The sequence below is a fragment of the Dermacentor variabilis genome, chromosome 10, assembly GCF_050947875.1.
Source record: "Dermacentor variabilis isolate Ectoservices chromosome 10, ASM5094787v1, whole genome shotgun sequence".
In the NCBI taxonomy this organism is placed as follows: domain Eukaryota; kingdom Metazoa; phylum Arthropoda; class Arachnida; order Ixodida; family Ixodidae; genus Dermacentor; species Dermacentor variabilis.
The window spans coordinates 118,976,296-118,995,081 of record NC_134577.1 but is presented as its reverse complement, the minus strand read 5'-3'; the positions used below and the strand labels follow the sequence as shown (position 1 = coordinate 118,995,081).

The window sequence follows — 18,786 nt, the reverse complement described above, 5'->3', positions numbered from 1 at the left end:
CCCTGAGCTTCCCGGAATCGATGAGCACCGAGCTCCTGATTCAGCTGGGCATATACAACACCCTGGAAGAAATAGCCAAAGCACCACGCATCTCGGAGCTCGAACGCCTGTCCACCACCACGATGGGAAGGTACATTATGAACACGCTCGGCATAACGTACCACAACCAGCACGGCCAGAAAATGCAAATCCCCAACAAAATCAGAGACACCATTACGGTGGCAAACATCCCAAGAAGCCTGCACCCCGATTACAACCGAGGTAGACGCGGGACTATAGGTGCGCGCGATTCTACCACTCGGCCACAACCGAGGTAGAAGAAAGGCAAGAGCCGAGGCTCTGCTCTGTTCATTCAGCAGGAAGAGAAACACATGCTTTGTCGATGCGACCAAATATCCGAACGGTCAAAAATACAATGCTGCAGTCATAGAGACAGAGTCCAAAATCAGAACCACATGCAGTGTATACACCAAACACTCAGAAATAGCGGAGGAAGTAGTGATCGCGCTGGCCCTCACAGAACAGGAATGCGAAGTCGTATTAAGTGATTCACAAACGGCAGTAAAGAATTACGCCAAAGGTAGAATTTCCAAGGAAGCCCTGTCCATTCTGGCCAAAGCGGGCAGATTCAAAACCGCAAGCTCGAGGATTATATGGTTCCCCGTGCACGTCACCACGGAAGACGATGCACTCGCGAACCTGAACGAGACTGTGCATCCGACGGCGCGTGACATGACCCGCCGAGCCGAACAGGGCAACGCCTCTCGCACGATAGCGAACACTCCTTGCACAGAACGGGACAGGCTCAGCAGATACAACGACGTAACCAGTGCATATCTAAACGCCAGAAGGATATACCCACCGCTGAGTCCCAAATTGAACAGGAGGCAGGCCGTCGCCTGGAGAAACTCTGGATGAGCACCTTCCCCAATCCATTCCGTCTGAAACGTAACTTCCCAGATAAGCATCAGGATGGCAAGTGCAAATTGTGCCAGGAAGGACCACCAACACTGAAACACATGCTGTGGGAGTGCAGTGTTGTTATAGGAAGGATGGCAGTTGCTCCAGAGACCCTGTCGTCGAGGTGGGCCACCTCTCTGCGCAGCTCAGACCTTGGAATCCAGACGTGGGCAGTCCGGCAAGCCCATGAGGCGGCGTTGAGGCAGGGCCTTGACGTTTCCCCGTGGGAGACCTGAGCCCGGGTCGCATTAAACCTTGCCGGACGTACAAGAAAGTTGTATCCATCCATCCATCCATCACCTCACAGGCTCCCAAAGGAGTATTGCATGTGGGGAGAATACAGGGAATTAGCAAAAAGAAAGGAGTACAAAGAAAGTATACATTGTTAGCAAGTAAACATAAAAGAACAAATATCTAACAATATAAATAACGCGATAAATTAAACAAAACGACTGTGTGAATTAGCAAAAAAAGAAGTACCAAGAAATTGTACAAATGGTAGCTGGTGAAGATGAAAGAACAAGTCTCTAACATTAATGTTAACGCAATACAAAACAAACATTCAAACAAAACAAACAAAAAAAAGCTTTACAACTTAGATTAAAGTATTTACTTATGTGCGCAGTATGGTTTAGTTGTGATGAATTATGTAAATAACATGCATAAGCATGCTTTGAACGATACAGGGTCAAGAATGTCAACTTTGTCGTTTGGTAGGTTATTTCAATGCTGAATGGCACGTGGTAACGTGGAAGAATTGAAAGCATTAGTCCGGCCAAACATACGCTGGAAACTGTGATGATCATGCAGACACCGAGATGTAGGAGATGGACGAGTGAGTGGCAGGGTGGACAGGCATGTGCTATGAACTATTTTGTGAAATAGACAAAGCAATGCTGTGGTTCTTCGGAATTCAAAAGATGAGAGGGATAAAGATGACTTAATGCTAGTCACGCTAGAGTCGCGGTGATAATCACTGACAATGAAGCGGGCGGCGCGGTTTTGGACTGACTTGAGAGTCGCGATTAGGTAAGCTTGATGAGGTGACCAGATAAGGGCTGCGAATTCCAGTTGTGGCCTTACGAATGTCTGATAGGCAATTTGTCTGGTGAGGGAAGGAGCATCACGCAGGTGAGGCCTTAGCAGTTATCTTTTCAATGTGCACAGACCAGGACAGGTTAGGCATAAGGAGAATGCCGTGGTACTTGTATGAGTTGGTGCGTGTGACGGGGTTCTTATCGACTGAGTAATCGAAAGCTGAAAACATCTTTTTGCAGGTGAATCTTATTAGTTTGCATTTATCAGTGTTTAGGTTCATTTGCCAAGAAGAGCACCAGTTAGTAATACGGTGAAGATCTCATTGGAGAGCGACGTGATTGGAAGGTGAGCAGATTTGATGATAGATCCCACAATCATCTGCGAACAAGCGAATGGATGACGTTATTTCGGATGGCAGGTCATTAATATAGATCAGAAAAAGTAATGGTCTGAGTATGCTTCCTTGTGGTACACCAGATGTCACATCGCTGATACTGGAAACAAAGTTATCAACGATGATAAATTGCTTACGGAATGACGAGAAATTTCTTATCCAAGATACTGTTAGGGAATCGATGTTTAAGCATGAAAGTTCAGCTATGAGACGGCAATGAGCAACGCGATTGAAAGCCTTAGCAAAGTCTATGAATATGGAATCTGTCTGTGGGCCCGTATTCATGTTTAAGAAAATATTCGTAGTCGATTCGAATAGTTGCATTTCACATGATAGTCCTTTTCTAAAACCATGCTGATATTTAAAGAAGAACTTGTTAGTTTCCAAGTGATTTGCTACGTTTGAAAAGATTGTGTTATAGTAACTTACAGGGAATGCTTGTTAGTGATATTGGCCAGTAACTGTTAACAGCGCCTTTATTACCACACTTAAAAAAAGGTATACCTTTACCGACCTTCCAGTCATACGGAACTTCCCCTGTTGAGAGGGACTGTTAAAACAAGCAAGAAAGGACTGTACTAGAGGGTTCTACTGTATATTTTAAAATTTTTTTATTTTATACCGTCCATACCAGAAGAAGTTGACATCTGGAGGTTGTTGATCAGCTCAGCAACACCAGTGGTTGTTATATTGATGGGGGCCATGTATGGATAATTGAGTTCTATGGGTGTTGGTATCTTCGAATGGTCTTCCTTTGTAAATATGGCCGTGAAGTAATTGTTAAAGATAGATGCTGAAAGCTCTTGTGCAATTGGCAAGCCAGAATTAGCAAGTATTTGTGAAATGTCGGAATCTTTAATTGGAGAGATCATTTCCCAAAATATTTTTGGTTGTTTTGAAGCAGTGATTGCAGATCGGAAGAGAAATGCTTTTGCTTGGCTTGATGCAGGGCATTGCAGTAGGCTACATCACAAGACTTATGTTTGCTCCAAGATACAGGTGTGTCCACATGTTTGGCAGTCCTGTAAAGACGCTTGTTATTTTTTAGAGTACAAAGAGCTTTACTGAACCATAGTTTCGATGAGTTATCACAAAATGAAACCTTTGGTATATGCGCATGTGCTAATTCCATTACCTTTTCTTTGTACAGTCACCGATTCTCATTCACTGTCCGCACAGAAAAAGTTGCCAAGAATGACGACGTGAAGCATTGTGAATAATGCTGACATTTGCTCTTTTGTAATCAAATATTTGCTTAGTTTTCAGGTGACGTGAGCATGAAGGTGTGTGAACTGTGAATTGTAATAACTGGTGGTCACTGAACCCATCCGCAAAAGTGATAGGGTTGACCTTCTTGGGCTCAGACGATAGAACAAGATCCACAATGTTATTGATATGAGCAATTGGTTGGGCTGTTAATTGCACAAGTGAGAAATCAAGTGTTAGTTGAACGAACTCACAAGATGCACGTGATTGGCCTCGCAAGTTCTGCCAGTCAATGACTGGAAAGTTAAAGTCACCAAGAAAAATGTCAGCTTTTTTATATTTGGATCAAATAGAGGTACAGTCGAACCCGACTATATCGAACCCATTTACATCAAATTATTCGATATATTGAACAATTTCTGGACACGGTATAGTTACAATGAGTATATATGGCAAAAATTACGCTTACATCAAACTAAAATAGCAACAACTCCCGATATATCGAATCAAGCAGCGGAAAAGTGGCCCCAGAAGTTGGCTTTCCATCGTTGGGGTGGCGAAACCCTGCGGCACGGCTCCATCCAACCATTCTCTATACTGTGACCTCGCTGCCTTGGATGAGCCGTCGACACCCCCCTGCAAGAAGATTATCCTGACCTGCACGCAGCGCTTGCTCAGACAGCCAATCAAAGGCTCTTGTGCCCTCGTTGTGCAAGATGTCAAAAGTGCGAGTTGTCTCGCTTTTTTTCTGGTTCATTGTGTGTGGGCCTTGTGGGCCTTGTCTGGCAGTGTTGCCGTGATGAAGCAGCAGAATTTGCCTTTTGTCGTGAAGCTCGAAATCGTAAATAGGGTTGAACGCGGTTAGAAGTCGGATGTGCAAGATTCCGAGGAGCCCTCTCAGCACGATCTTGAAGAATGAGGAGGAGATTAGGGCTCAAGCGGCCAGACTCACAACCCGGTGCCCGTGGAGCCTGACGCGTATGCACGGCCGTGTACGAGTGGTTCATCAGAAATTGCTTCAGCCATGCTGGCTTCCGCGTGCTCGGTGATGACTGTAAATTCTGATAAATGCGACGAAGCCATTGCCAGTGTTGCCAAAGTTTGGAGCGAGCTGCCAGAATTTCCGGAAGCTGTTGACGAATCAACGGTGGACGATCTTGTGAGTGTAAATGATGGTGTCGCGACCACGGGAGAACCCGAAAACAAAGACTACATTGCCGACATCGTACCGAGCAGAAGTGAAAGTGGGCACAGGCACAATGAGGAAAGCAACGACACTTCTTTGCCCAGATCCTCTGAAGTGATTAGTGCACTCGCACTACTCCAGTGCTTCTGTGCGAATGTGGAAGGCTGCGGCCTCAGCTGCTCCGACTTCTTAGACAATGCGGAGAAGTGCGTGCGTTGCGGGCAGCGAAATTGCCAAGCAGAAAAAAATGCAGGACAATTTTTCACGCGAAACTAAGCTAGTTTCATCAATAAAGTGATTTTATAAATGGCATGTGCTTTTATGACATCCAATTATTTAGTAGGCTTATATCGAACTATGCTCTATATTGAACTGATAGGTGTTTTCTTGTGAGTTCAATATAGCCGGGTTCGACTGCAATGTTATCGTGTAATCTGGAAATGAAATTGTAGGAGCTATCGGGTGGTCTGTAGCATACACCATAAATTGTATTTGATTGGGGAAATGATGCGCAGACCCACAGAATTTTAAGACTCGAAGGCATCGGCACAAGAAATGATGTGATATGTTTTTTTATCATGAGCAATACCCCACCACCTCTTCTGCCGTCCCTATCTCTGCAATAGATAATGTAAACATTAGAATCGGGTAGAACTCCGCCATCCATAATTTCAGAACTGAGCCAAATTTCCGTACGTGCCAATATGTCTCATTCACAGTCATCTAAGTGTGACGAAATTTCATTGTGTTTAAGAAGAATGCTGCAAATGTTAGTTAAGAATATGGATAGGTGCAAGGGCACGATAGACTCATGTGGTGAATTGGTTTTTTGTTTAAATGCATGTGTTCCCAGTGTAGGTCTTTGCTATCGGGGTAGGGGAACTACAGTGACAGATGCTGCATCATATGTGTACACATTGTTATTGATTCTTAATTTATCAAGAGTTAGCCTAAATTGCGCTTTTTTTTTCGAAGTCAATCAGTTTGCACCGTGCAATACGGGTTTGCATAGAAAAATCCTCACGAACAGCAAAATTAGTGTTCTTGAACTTGTAGCCTTTTTCTGTTATGTGCTGCTTATCCTTAAAAAATGTGAACTTGACAATGACCAATCTATTCTTCTCACCATTGTATTGGCCGAGGCGATGCACGCGGGCTATTTGAGCGAGATCGATAGTGATACCAAGGTGGGTTGGTTACATATGTCAATTATTTTTTATTTTGATGATGACCATGATTCACTTTTGTCATCTGTGATTCCAAAGAATAGCAAGTTGCAGCGGCAAAGTCTATTTTCTGTGTCTTCACAGCGCAATCGTATTGTTTTTAGCTGTGTGGAAATGCCTTTAGCTATGTTGAGTGATTCGGGCGATGTATTGTTGATGACACTTTTCATTGAAACAGTAACGACTTCTACAGCCCGGAGCCTAGTCGACAACTGCTTTAGCTCGACATCAACTGATGCCTGCCAATTCTTTAGTGCTCGGAGGTCATTACGAATCTTGTCCTGGCCGGATTCAATATGTTGCATAGTTGCGAGAACGTAATCCAGCACATCCGGCCCGGGGTTTGATTCGATATCACCGGATAGAAGTAGGCGCAGCCGACACATGCATAAAGAAAACAAGTTTTTGCCACGCTTCAGTAATGACAGTAGCTCACTGGGGCACGACAATGCAAAAAGACAGCGGTTGCTACTTTTCAGATAAGAACAGCAGTTCAAGCAACCAACCTGAAACGTGAGCACGGGTGAGCACTTCATGTCCGAAATGGTGTCATGCCCTGGTGAAAGAAATTGAAGATTAGAAAATGAGAGAGTTGCAGCTGGAACTGGAGGCACTCGGGGAGGCAGGCGAGAGTTCCACGCCTATGCTGCAGCAAAAGTTGAAAACAGATCTTGAGGAAGAGGTCAAGAAGTTGCTTGCACTGCTCGAGGAAGACTCGTCAACCATTACCAACCTCCGGCAGAAGTTTCAGCACTTGCAGGAGAAGCTCGCATCCACCACCGCTGCACAAGCAGACGAGCTAGGTAGAAGCCTTTGTGAAGCGAGGCATGAAGTTGAAGAAAAGACTTGGCAACTCGAAGACATGGCCAAAATGCAGGAACACCAGCAGTCTGAAGTGGCCTCAGTCAGCTAGGATAGAGGAGCTCGAAGCAGCCTTGAGAGGTGTTCATGAAAGGCTTAATGCACACGCATTACAAGCACGAGAAAATGAAGAGGCCCGGCAAGAATTGCTGGCACAGTTGTCAAGGAATTCAGAAGAGGTTCTGCAGAAAGCTCTTGAAGAACTGCAGTCTGTGCAACGGCAGAGTTCTTAAGCAATGAGAGCTATGCAAGAAGAGCTTGAGCTCTTCTTGCATAGCTCTTGAGCTCTTGCATAGCTCTTGAGCATAGCTTCTTGAGCTCTTCCTGAGCGTGAGAGGATGGTCGCTTAAATGTGGTGAAGCCAATGTTGTCAGTCGAAGCAGTTGGCTTTGATGATCCCAGTTGCCAGCAGATGAAGTGTGTCATCCAAGGCAGGCAGTTGCATCCAATTCGTGAAGCGGTCTGGTGGCTGCTTCCAGATAAATGGGTCAGTTGTGTACAGGGCAGCAGGCAACACCAGAAGGGACACCTGAAATGTAAGCACGGATGAGCACTCCATGTCCAAAACGGTGTCGTGCCCCCAGAGAAAATAAATAGATCACCAGGAATACGAAAAGGAAGTCAGAGAAACAGAGACAGTGAATTGGATGCAAAGAATGGAAACAAAAAGGACCATGGAGGTTTACAAGAATAGGAAGAGGAGGAGGAGGAATGAACGTTTATTGTGAGAAACAACAAGAAAGTATTCTTTCTTTGCCCTAGGTGGGCGGCTGGCTCTCTTAGGCCAGAAAGCCGTTGGCTGATGCCGCAGCCCGGGCCCGGCCCACCAGACTTCGCTGATCTTCCAGGCTATGTGCCTTTAACATTGTCTCCCACATTTTTTTTATGGCTTGTAGCAGTTCTGAGGCATCATCTTCACTGTTTTTCTCACAGTGTGGGCACACCAACACCATGTACTGGAGTGTGTATGGTACATAACAATATCGGCATAGCTATAAGAATTTGGTGGGGTGGATCTGGTGCATGATAATTCCATGGACATACGTATTTGTTTGTATTCTGCAGAGGGTGGTGACTTCTTCCTTGCTTAATTTTGGATGTGGTAGAGGATATTGTCTTCTTTCCAGTCGGTAATGTTGCAATATTACAGCATAGTTGATGAGAATGTCTTCCACCCTCGTCGCTTGCCGGAGACCGTGCGGCAGGAAATCCCGGCTGGTATGCTCTCGGGTGACAGCATGTGCTGCTTCGTTTCCTGCCAGGTGTTCGTAGCCTGGGGTCCGTGCGATGTAGGTTTTGGGTAGTTCTTGGCGTCTTGCTATCTCTTTTAGAACCTTCACTGCTGTGGCAGAAATTTGCCCTTTATGTAGGTTTCTACATTCCGTTTGCGAGTTGCTCAAGATGATTGCTGTGTCTTTGCATGTGGTGATGCCAAGGACGATAGCCACTTCCTCCATCGTTTCTAGATTTCTGGCCGGTATGGCGGCAGCGACTAGCTCATTCCCTTTGTTGTTCATCTCGGTAATTGCATATGCTCTTCTACCTGCATATTTTGCTGCATCTGTATATCTCGTGTTGGGGTTCTTCGAGTATTTCTTGCTGAGCACTCGAACTCTTGCTTGTCTTCTGTCTTTGTGGTGTGTTGCATACATGTTGCGAGGTATTGGAGCGACTGAGGTAGAGGCACGAAGAAGTGGCGGCAATCGAGCTTTCATGTCTAAGTCTGCTATGAAGTTTTCACTGTATGCGAGTTCGCAAAGTACTGCTCTGCCTGTTTGAGTCAGCTTAAGGCATTCCAGCTGGCTGGCTCTGTGCACTTCACTCATTTCTTCCCAGGTGTTACGGAGGCCAAGTTTGAGGAGTGTCGTGGTTGAGGTCATACTGGGAAGTCCTAGTGCACTCTTAATTGCTTTTCTGGTAACAATGTTGAGTTTTTCAATTTTAGCTTCTTTGAGGAGTAGATACGGGGTGCCATATGTGATCCGGCTTATAAGGAGTGCTTGGATTAATTGGACGTTTTCTTGCCCTTCAAGTCCTCTTCTTTGGGAGGTTATATACTAAATGAGATGAGTTACTTGTGTTAGGGTCTTCTGAAGCTTTGGAAGTATAGATGTGCCAGAACAGTCTTTATGTATTGCGAGGCCAAGGGCGTGGAGGGAGCCAACTTGAGTGATATCAATTCCATTGAGTCTGACGTTGGGATCTGGGGCAACATAGGCTGGTGGTCTTCCCCGGGTCCTTGCTTTGAGTTTAAGTAGCTTTGATTTTTTGGGGGCACACTGGAGACTGCATCTTGAGAGGTACCGTTCTCTCTGATCAATTGCCTCTTGGAGGGTGGTTTGCTGTTGGCCGGTTGTGGACGCTTTTGTCCATAACGTTATATTGTCGGCGTATATTGCATGGCTATATGCCATCAAGTTGCGGTAGTTCAATCATGGCGAGATTGAACAGTAAAAGTGGAATGACTGACCCTTGTAGAGTTCCTTTGTTGGGAATTTCGAATTTGTCGCTTTGGATGTTGCTGATACCCACCGTAGCCATGCAATCTTTGAGAAAGTCGTGTCTTCTGCTTGCTTTGTTATGTGAGCAATTCGTTTCTGCAGTTTGAGGTTAAGTTTCATCTTTTTCCCCCACCTCAGCAGTCCTCTTCTGGCATACCAAAGATGTAGGAGGTGAGGGTCTACGGCCAGTGTATCCATTGTGATCTGGATGACTTTAGTGTGCTTCTCCGCCGTCCTGACCACTTCGGTGAGCCAGTCTTCAATATTTCCGATGTTTCCTTCTATGTCATGTTCTCGGAAGGCTTCCAGTCCGTCAGCCTAACCGTTCCGGTTATGCTCAGCTTCTTATGGTGCAGGATTTCAAGCTGAAGGATGTAGTGATTGCTGCCGAGATTTTCTTCCAGTCGGGTCTATTCGGCCATGGATATTCCTATTGTAAAGGTGAGGTTGGGATTTTTATCCCCGGACACACTGTTGCCTATTCGAGTCTTTAGTTTAGGAACATTCCAGAGGGTGAGGTGATTCTGTTGCACCAAATTGTGCACTCGCGCTCCTTTCTTGGCCATGTGCTGGTGACCCCATGCTATGTGGGGGGCATTCAAATCCGTCATTATTACGAGTTTATGGCCTTTAGATAGTCTTCGGGCTTGCGTGATGAAGTTTACAAAGTCGGATAACGGGTCCCTGGGTGGGCTATATAAGCGTAAGACATATAGTCTTTTGTGTGTCTTCTTCTCAGGCAGCACTTCCACTAGGGTGTGTTCCATGGTTGTTCCCTGGATTGTGTGCGTGGTGATCTTGCGTGGTGAGATTTTTCTTCCTCAGGATGGCTGTTCTGTGAGATCTGGTGTGTGTATCGTATCCCTGTATGCGTAGATTGGTGTGATAAGTTTCTTGGATAGGGATGATATCTGGTTGTTCCTGTTTGGTCAGTTCCTGGAGGTTTGTTCTTTTAGTTAGGATAGAGCGACAGTTCGGATAGAGCCACAGCTTCATTGCTAGTTGTGGGAATATTTTCTTGGTATTACTCGCCATGCTGCTCGATATTGTTGTTTTCGCCCTGGGCCATGGATTCCAATCTGGCTGCATTGTGGAGGTCTTTACGTGCTTTCTTGCGAGCCGTGTCGGTGTTGTTGAGTAGCCTTTCTACCGTGGCTTTCATTACATGGTTCTGCGTGGCACAGGGCATAGGTGATGTGTTCCTGGAGCTGTTGTGTTATCTCCTTTGCAAAAGTGGTCATGGCTTCCTGTATCTGCTTCCTCACCTCCATTGTTACAATTTCCTTGATTCATTCTTCTGTAAGGGGCGGGGGGATGTTTGGCATTCCTGGAGGTTTTGAGGCTTGATTGGCGGTGTTTGGTTCTTTGCACCTTTGTATGAGCTTGTCAATGAGGGCTTGCTGATTTTGGAGTTGTGCTCGTGGATCTCGTTCGGTTTCCATGGTTTCTTGTGCTCGTGTGTTTAATCCTGCACCATCTGCATACGTGACTCGCTTTTGTGGGTTGCATGTTGGGATCCAGACCTTGATCTTGACCGGGGTCCTTCATTTGCTTTGACTGCCTGTTGATTTGGAGTCTCTTCTTGATCTGCGTGGACTGTGTAGTGAGGTACTGCTTGATACGGATAGTGCCAGGAAGTCTGTGTCTGAATTTGAGTTCCATCTGCGTAGCTTCTGTTGGATCTGGAATCTGGAAAAGAGTAATGGTGTAAGCGCTAACATTTGCAAATGTCATTCAATGCTTAAAATCGTATATCTTGTCGGGTTTGGAAGTTAACCAATGATTGGTAGGCCGGTTGGCTTTGGGAGAGCACGGTAAAACTGCAAATGAGGCAGTGCAGGGTGACAGGGTTTGGGACTCTTTTGAAGTCAGAAAAGCACAGAACAGTATTAGTTCTGAAGAAAGACTCGGTAACATGGATGAAAATAAACAGGCAGCTAAAGTGCACAAGTATGTGTACCGGAAAAACGTGGACACGGTATGGAGAGAGAGGTCAAAAAATTTGGCAACAATGTACAAGTTAATTGAGAATGTAAATAGACAACCAGCAATAACAAAAGGAAGTGAAAGAAACAGACCGTGAATTGGATGCAAAATGGGGAAACAAAAAAGACCATGGAGGTTTACGAGAATAGGAAGAAAGAAATTAGAAGGGAAAATCTGTGCGATAACACAAAGGGCCTTCTATTTGAGGCTTGAGCTAGTTGTCTAAGGATAAAAACATACCGAAGAGGCATGTGTATGCTACTGCAAAAATCCGGAGGCCACTCAACACATCCCGATGGAATGTGAAGGGATTCACCCAGTGATTGACGTAGGTAAGATACACCTTCCAGAAGGGCTTGGATTTAATATGAACAGAAGCATCAAGCAGTCGAGGTAAGCAAGAGACATTTAGGTTATTTGTGGAAAAAAAGCCGGGAAGAGGTTGATACAACTGGATCTGTTACAGGCATAGGTAGCGGTACAGGGTAGATAGAGAAGTGTTGAGGAAGAGAAAAGAGATTAAGGAGATATATACAAAAATGTTAGAATGTTGAACCATAACTAGGCTAGGTGGCTATTTGTCACCGCCCCATTTCAAATGGGATGTCAATAAATCATTATCATCATCACCATCATCATCTGAGAACTGGGTTAGGTGTTCGTGTCCCCTAATCTGCTACAGTTCAGTTTGGCCATCCAAATATGTATACTGTCGAATGTGTATGCTGTCGTTCCTTTTTTTTTTTTAATCTGTTACAGTGAAGCTGTATATGGCTAGTTTCCAGCAGATCGATGTCGGTAGACCAAAAACCATGGGCCCTCTTAGAGGCAGTGTTTGGTGTGCTGTGTGCAAGCTGCGTGCGGAAGGAATCACATTTGTGAGAACGTGCACAGCAAGTGGGTGAATCATTTACCAGCCACATTGAGGATGTTCTCAACTTGTGTAAGAGAGTAAATGCGACGATGTCGGAGTCTGGCAAAATCCAACACGTCTTGAAAAGGATAGAGGACGATGCTTTCAACATGATACATGCAAAAAATTCTCAGTCTATGACCAACATCGTCACTCTGTGCCAAAGCTACGAGGAGCTACGCAGGCAGCGCTCGTTGACATGTCGCCTTTCATTGCACGATGAACACATTGCTGGTTTGGCTCCCACCTCCGACCAGTCAGCGCTGCTTGTAGAAATGAGTTAATCCAGGAGGAAGTTGCACTCCAGCTCTCCTCAATGACCTTTGCTCAGTTGCCGCGTATACAACAGCCCGCCTCAAATTTTATGCCTCCGCTCCACCACGTGATGGGGTAGGAAATTGCTGAGGTCTTACCAGATCAGTGCCATCATTTTCCTGCAGCTGCTCCACTAAGCTACTCTGAAGTCGTTGCGCGCACCCAACCGCTGTCTCCAAGTATGCCTCTCCATTATGCCGACATCATGGCTAGGCCCCAACTGCAAGGCCCCAACTGCAGCCTGCCATGCAGTCATGTCAGCATCCGCCCCATACTGCACATCCTGTGACACAGGTGGAACCTGCCCCAGCCAACCGGTGGCACACTCCTGACAGCTGGCCCATGTGCTTTGCATGTGGCTACGCCAGTCACGTCGCACGTTTTTGTAATCGTGTGCAGCCGCCTAGCGCCAGACCACCCGTGACCAGCCAGCCCAACCATCCATATAATGACCACTCATTGGCTATGTCACCGACTTTGCACCCGACGCCAACTACCCACCGTTCGCCGTCGCCTCGTCGTCTCTCTCTGTTGCCAATTCAACCTCACCCCGTCACTTGGGACGAGGAAAACTAATTGTTATAGTCCAGGAGGTAAGGGCTGCGGCAAAGTCAAAATGTGAGAGTCCTCACAGCAGTCCCTAGAATGTAATCAAAATGTTTGTTGACAGTGTTCGTGCATCTGCACTCGTGGACACGCCATATGTGTTCTGGATCCTAAACTTTTCCATATACTTCGGAAAATCGTGACGCCCCTTTCTGGGCTGTCCCTCCATGTAGCCATTGCTCAGAATATTCACCCCTTAGCGGCTTGCACTGCTCATGTTGTCATTGCCGATGGTCTATACGCCATAGCATTCATAAGCCTTTCCTCGTGCTCTCATGACGTTATCCTCAGCTAGGATTTTCTCTCGTGCCACAATGCCATTATCCATTGCACACGGGCCGAAATAGAGCTCTTGCTGCTGTTAGATTTGCTGCTCATCGACATTTCCTTACTTTCGAGAAAACTACTTGTCCAAGCCGACTCCCACGTTCATCTGAACGTGTCAACGGTGGTGCCCTTTTCCTGCAGTGGAAACTCAGACTCTGTTGCACTACTGTCTCCATCTGACAGCTTTCTCACACGGAAATGTCTGTTGCTACCTTTTGCGACAGTGGGCATCACACAGGGCTCCAGCACCATTTTCGTTTGCAACCTGTCCCATACCCTGTGATGCTGCTCCGAGGGGAATCTCTTGGCAGTGTAGAAGCGATCAAGGACATGCAAATTGCGGACGTGCAAGTTATGACATGCCCGATGACCATTACTGTACTAGTTCAAGTGCGCTTAGTGCTGTTTCTACGTGTGACCTATCACCCATTGATGTGTTTGGTTCTTCTATTGCTGACGGCCTTACATCGGTCCAGCAGTCTCAGCTTTTGTGTGTCTTAGAAGAATTTTGTTCTTCTTTCAATGTAGGGCAATCTTTCCTGGGCCGGACGTCAACTGTTACTCATTGGATTGACACTGACTCGCAACCGCCACTGCAGCAATGTCCATATTGCCACGTGCCTTTCGGGCTTTGCATCTGTGCTGGTGGCGTTTGAATGACAGTTGTTAACACGTGTGACCACTCACACAAACCTACCGCGATAGCTTCGTATCTACGGTGGGCCCATCATATCAGGCAGGGCAACTTGCGCTAGCTCTCGCGGTAGTTCTATGCACGTTCCTTCACAGCCTTTAAATACTGCCCGCACATAGGTGATGCTCGTTCTTTGTCGATCGCCGTGCATGCTCGCACATGTTGCTGCTATTGGGCTAGTTGCTTTTGGTTATGTGGTGCACAAGTTCGCCTCAATAAATGTTTGTCTTGCTGTGCGCTCGTCTTCTCTAATTACCAGTGTGTAGCACTACTCGTGACAGTATCGTGTATCTCCTGCAGAACGACGTGTAATCAATGAACAAGTCGACGACGTGCTTCGCCGCAAGTTGATACTAACTTCCAACAGTCCATGGGTATCCCGTGTCCTCCTTGTTACGAAAAAAGATAGTTCTGTGCAGTTCTGTGTCGTCTACTGGCGCCTCCACAAGACAACTCGCAAGGACGTCTTCCCTCTTTCGTGCGTAAACGATGCAATTGAATATCTACAAGTCGTAGAATTCTTTTCATTTCTAGATTTGCATTCAGGGTATTGGCAAGTACCCATGGCAGACGCCGATCTGCCGACGACAGCTTTTCTCACACCCGACGACTTATATGAATTTGACGTAATGCCTTTTGGACTTCGTAATGTGCCGGCAACTTTTGAGCACATGATGGACATAGTTCTATACGGCTTGAAGTGGCACACAAGCTTGTGCTATCTTGACGGCATTGTTTTTGCTCCTGACTTCACCACGCACCTTCAACGGCTTCAGTGTGTTTTGACGTGTTTAACAAACACTGGCCTACAACTAAACCTAACAAAGTGCTGGTTTTCAGCTTGGCAGCTGACGATTCCAGGTTACGTCATATCCAAAGATGGAATACTCCCCAATCCAGCCAAACTTCGGGCCATCGCCGAATTCTCTAAGCCAACGTCTGTCAAAGAATTGCGCAGTTTCATAGGTCTGTGATCTTACATCAGATGCTTCATTCGCAATTTCGCCGCCATCATACTGCCCCTGACGAAGCTACTCAGAAGCAACGGACCCCTCACTTCATGGTTGTCTGAGTGCGACAAGGCCTTCACAAAGCTTCATCATTTGCTAACGTCTCCACCAATTTTGCGCCATTACGACCCGACCGCCCCTACAGAGGTGTACACAGATGCCAGTGGTGTTGGCCTCGGCGCTGTTCTTGCCCAGCGCAAACAGGGGTTTCCTGAATACGTCGTGGATTATGCAAGTCGTATGCTTACAAAAGCTGAGACCAATTACACTGTGACAGAAAAAGAATGCCTGGCCATTGTCTGAGCTCTTACAAAGTTCCAGCCTTATTTGTATGGCCGTCCATTTGATGTAGTCGCAGACCACTACGCACTATGTTGGCTGTCATCCTTCAAAGAACCCTCAGGCTGTCTTGCCCGATGGGCACTTCACCTGCAGGAGTACGACATCCACGTGCTGTACCGTAGCGAACACCAGCATTCTGACGCCAACACCCTCTTGTGCTCTTCCTTACCTGACGACAATGCCTGCTGCTCACTATCCCAGTTTACCGTTTCCTCGCTCTACCTTACCGCCATCACTTCTGAGCAGCACAAGGACCATTGGATTGCCTCCTTTATGGACTTGCCTTCTGGTTCATCAGCATAACCACTTGCATGTTACGTCATCAAGCTCGCCATTTCGCCATTTGTGACAACTTGCTTCATCAACGCAGTTATAACCCCGACGAGCGCCAGTGGTTATTAGTAGTACCTCGCAGTCTGCGTCCCGAGATATGCGCAGCTTTCCATGCTCATCCACATTGTGCACAGTCAGGAGTTTTCAAAACGTACCAGCGCTTTCTACAGCGGTACTACTGGCAGGGGATGTACAGTGCCCACGGAATTAAACACGACAGGGAGCATTTAGTAGAACCCTGCATATATGCAAAGTACTCGAGAGTACCATGTCGTGTCGCTAGGAATCTGGTCACCAAAGATGAAGCGGGCTCCGATCCAAGTGTACACACCAAAATTACGTCGAATGGACATGAACTGCAGCCGGTGCAAACGAAGGTATGCATATTATTATGCAAAAAAGGTGAGGCGTGCAGACAGGACACAAGAGAAGTGGACAACACGAACACCTACTATCAACTGAAGGGAGCACTGAAGCAAAAAAAGAAAGAAGACACAAGACTCATCTGTGCAAGCTCTAGAATGGTATCACCACGTATCAGTCAGGTACATGGGCTGGTCTACGTGAGAGATAGCTGTTGAGGCACTTAATCTCTTCCTTATGTAAAGTTATCGAAGGTTGACTCACGCACACACTTCCACCATTATAGATATGCCATGCCTCTACCATAAGATGCATATCTTCATTCTTGTGCCTGTACAATATCGCGTATTCATCTAACTCTGGCGTGCGGTTGCAATCTTGGCAATGAAGGGAAAGATTAGAGGTGATCCACCAGTTAACGACCAATTATGTTGCATTAGCCTCTGATTGATACACTGCCCTGTTTGCCCTATGTAAAACCGGCCACAGCTAAAGGGAACTTTATAAACCACACCCATACAACAGTCAGTAAAACTATTTTTCTTATTGTGCTTCACAGGACAAATATCTGTTCTTTTCCTGCCTTTTACCTGCTCCTTTTTCCTCCGCATGGCAGCGCATATCTTACCTACCTTATTGGGAGTGGTGAAAGCAACATTAACATCATATCTACTTGCAACCTTTTTAAGCCTGTGCGATACTGAATGAATGTACGGAATAGCCACTACTCTTTTTTTTTTGCTATTACTGCTTTCTATAATCATGTCCGTCCTCCTCAAAACCAACTTCTTTAGGCGTTCAGCCACACTGGTCACTGTTACACTAGGAAAACCTGCTTCTAATAGGTGCCAGACCTGTGCATTAGAACTGGCGCTCATTTTTTGCAAAAAATGTCAGAATGTAGTGTCCTCTCTATATGCTGACAAAGATGTATTGAGAGGATTGGATTCGGCACAATTAAAATTGGGTGGGATGTTGGGCATGTGAAGGATGATATGTAGGGAAAGTTAGAAACGTGTGCGGTAATTAGGTGTGTTGTAGGAAAGGACCAATGTTTCAGTTACTCATCAAGATAAGAGGTTTGTTGAAATGGTACAATGCAAGGAATTTCCCGAAGAAACTTGAAAGTTGCATATGCATTGGTGACATTATAGGAAATTATTGTTGAAGCATTTAAAATGCTTATTTTAGCAGTGATATACCATATTTACTTGAATATAGGGCGAAGTTTTTTCATAGGATCTTTAGCCCCGCATGTGCAAGGAACAGTAAAGGTGGAGTGTGAGTTACGCGCATATTCTGCCTTTAGGTGTGCCTTCATGGCTGCTCAAATTCTGCCTTATAATGTAGCTTTATGGCAGCGTGTGCTGCAATGCCATGAAGCCACACCATGAGGTGAAATTTGCACTGCTGTGAAGCCACACCTAAAGGCAAAATTTGCAAGTAATTCGCACTCCGTGTGTTGGAGCTCCCTTCCCCCCTATTTCATAGTCACTATTTTGTGTTCCAGCTGTATTAGTAATTCAGTATTTCAAGCAATCTCCACTGCATCTGAACAATTTATTGGCTACTCTATGTCGCCTTGTATTAGCATGCATACTTAAGTTAGTTTTCTTTGGTTCCCCAACTGGGGGCACTCTCACCTTGTAATCGTGACTGCCATGTAATTGAATAAATATGGTAAGTGTCCGAATTGTTATCCTAAGCAAATGGCTTAACATTTCTGCTTGAAACTTTGCATGCATGTGTGCTTAGACTCAATTGAGAGAATCAAAGTTTAATGGTGTGAACTGTTATGTGTTCAGTGTCGTGGTGCCACAATTTTGGCTCAACACGTAGTGTGCATGAACACTGCAAGCCACAGAAAGCAAAAACGTGACAAAGGAGTTCACTTATGGTTCTTCCTTTGCTGCAGCCCGCTGATTTAAAGAAGCCACCTGGTGGTGTCTCACTGTTCGGGGGCTCTAGCCTCTTTGGAGGTGAACTTAGAAGTCGTCTTGAGAAAGTCAGCATGCCAAGAGGAGGTGAACCAGCTGCTCTTTTGCCTGATGCAGAATCTCTTGAGGAAGAGGCCTCCTTGGCTGCTACCATTGCAGACGTAAGTAAGGAGTAATTTTGTACCTTCTATATTGTTTTGGTTTTTTATGGAAGTTATTATACATACCAGAGTGCACAGCTGGAGTTTTCAAACAGTCTTGTAACATAGCTTGCTGAAAACCTTGCTCAGCTGTAAATCAATGCATTCAAAGCTCATAAAATGAGGTATTTCTCAGTCTTGCCTAAAGTCCACCCTGACAGAGTCATGCTGTCACTGCATGGACAGCAGCTACTTGTACAAGGCTCAAAGAAGCGAAGTTCCCAGACGTAACCATTCTGAAAAGTTGGTCCAGGAGATCAAAGGTACTACTTTTATAAAAACAAAGGCAAGATCTTCACAAAGCAAAATGAGAGTTGTAGTACTACTTGGTACTGGTACTCTTGCTTGACTTTATATTTTGTCATGGCCTAAAACTGATAGTTACGGT

General features: G+C 45.7%; 1 protein-coding gene across 2 annotated transcripts in view; it reads left to right on the top strand.

Annotated features, from left to right (window-relative positions):
* Positions 1–18,786, top strand: part of LOC142560922 (uncharacterized) — a 384,720-nt gene that overhangs the window by 276,026 nt on the left and 89,908 nt on the right. For both annotated transcript variants that reach the window (XM_075673344.1, XM_075673343.1), the window contains exon 22: positions 18,177–18,359. In XM_075673344.1, coding sequence (XP_075529459.1) covers positions 18,177–18,359 — 183 coding nt within the window. The remainder of the gene's footprint in view (positions 1–18,176; positions 18,360–18,786) is intronic.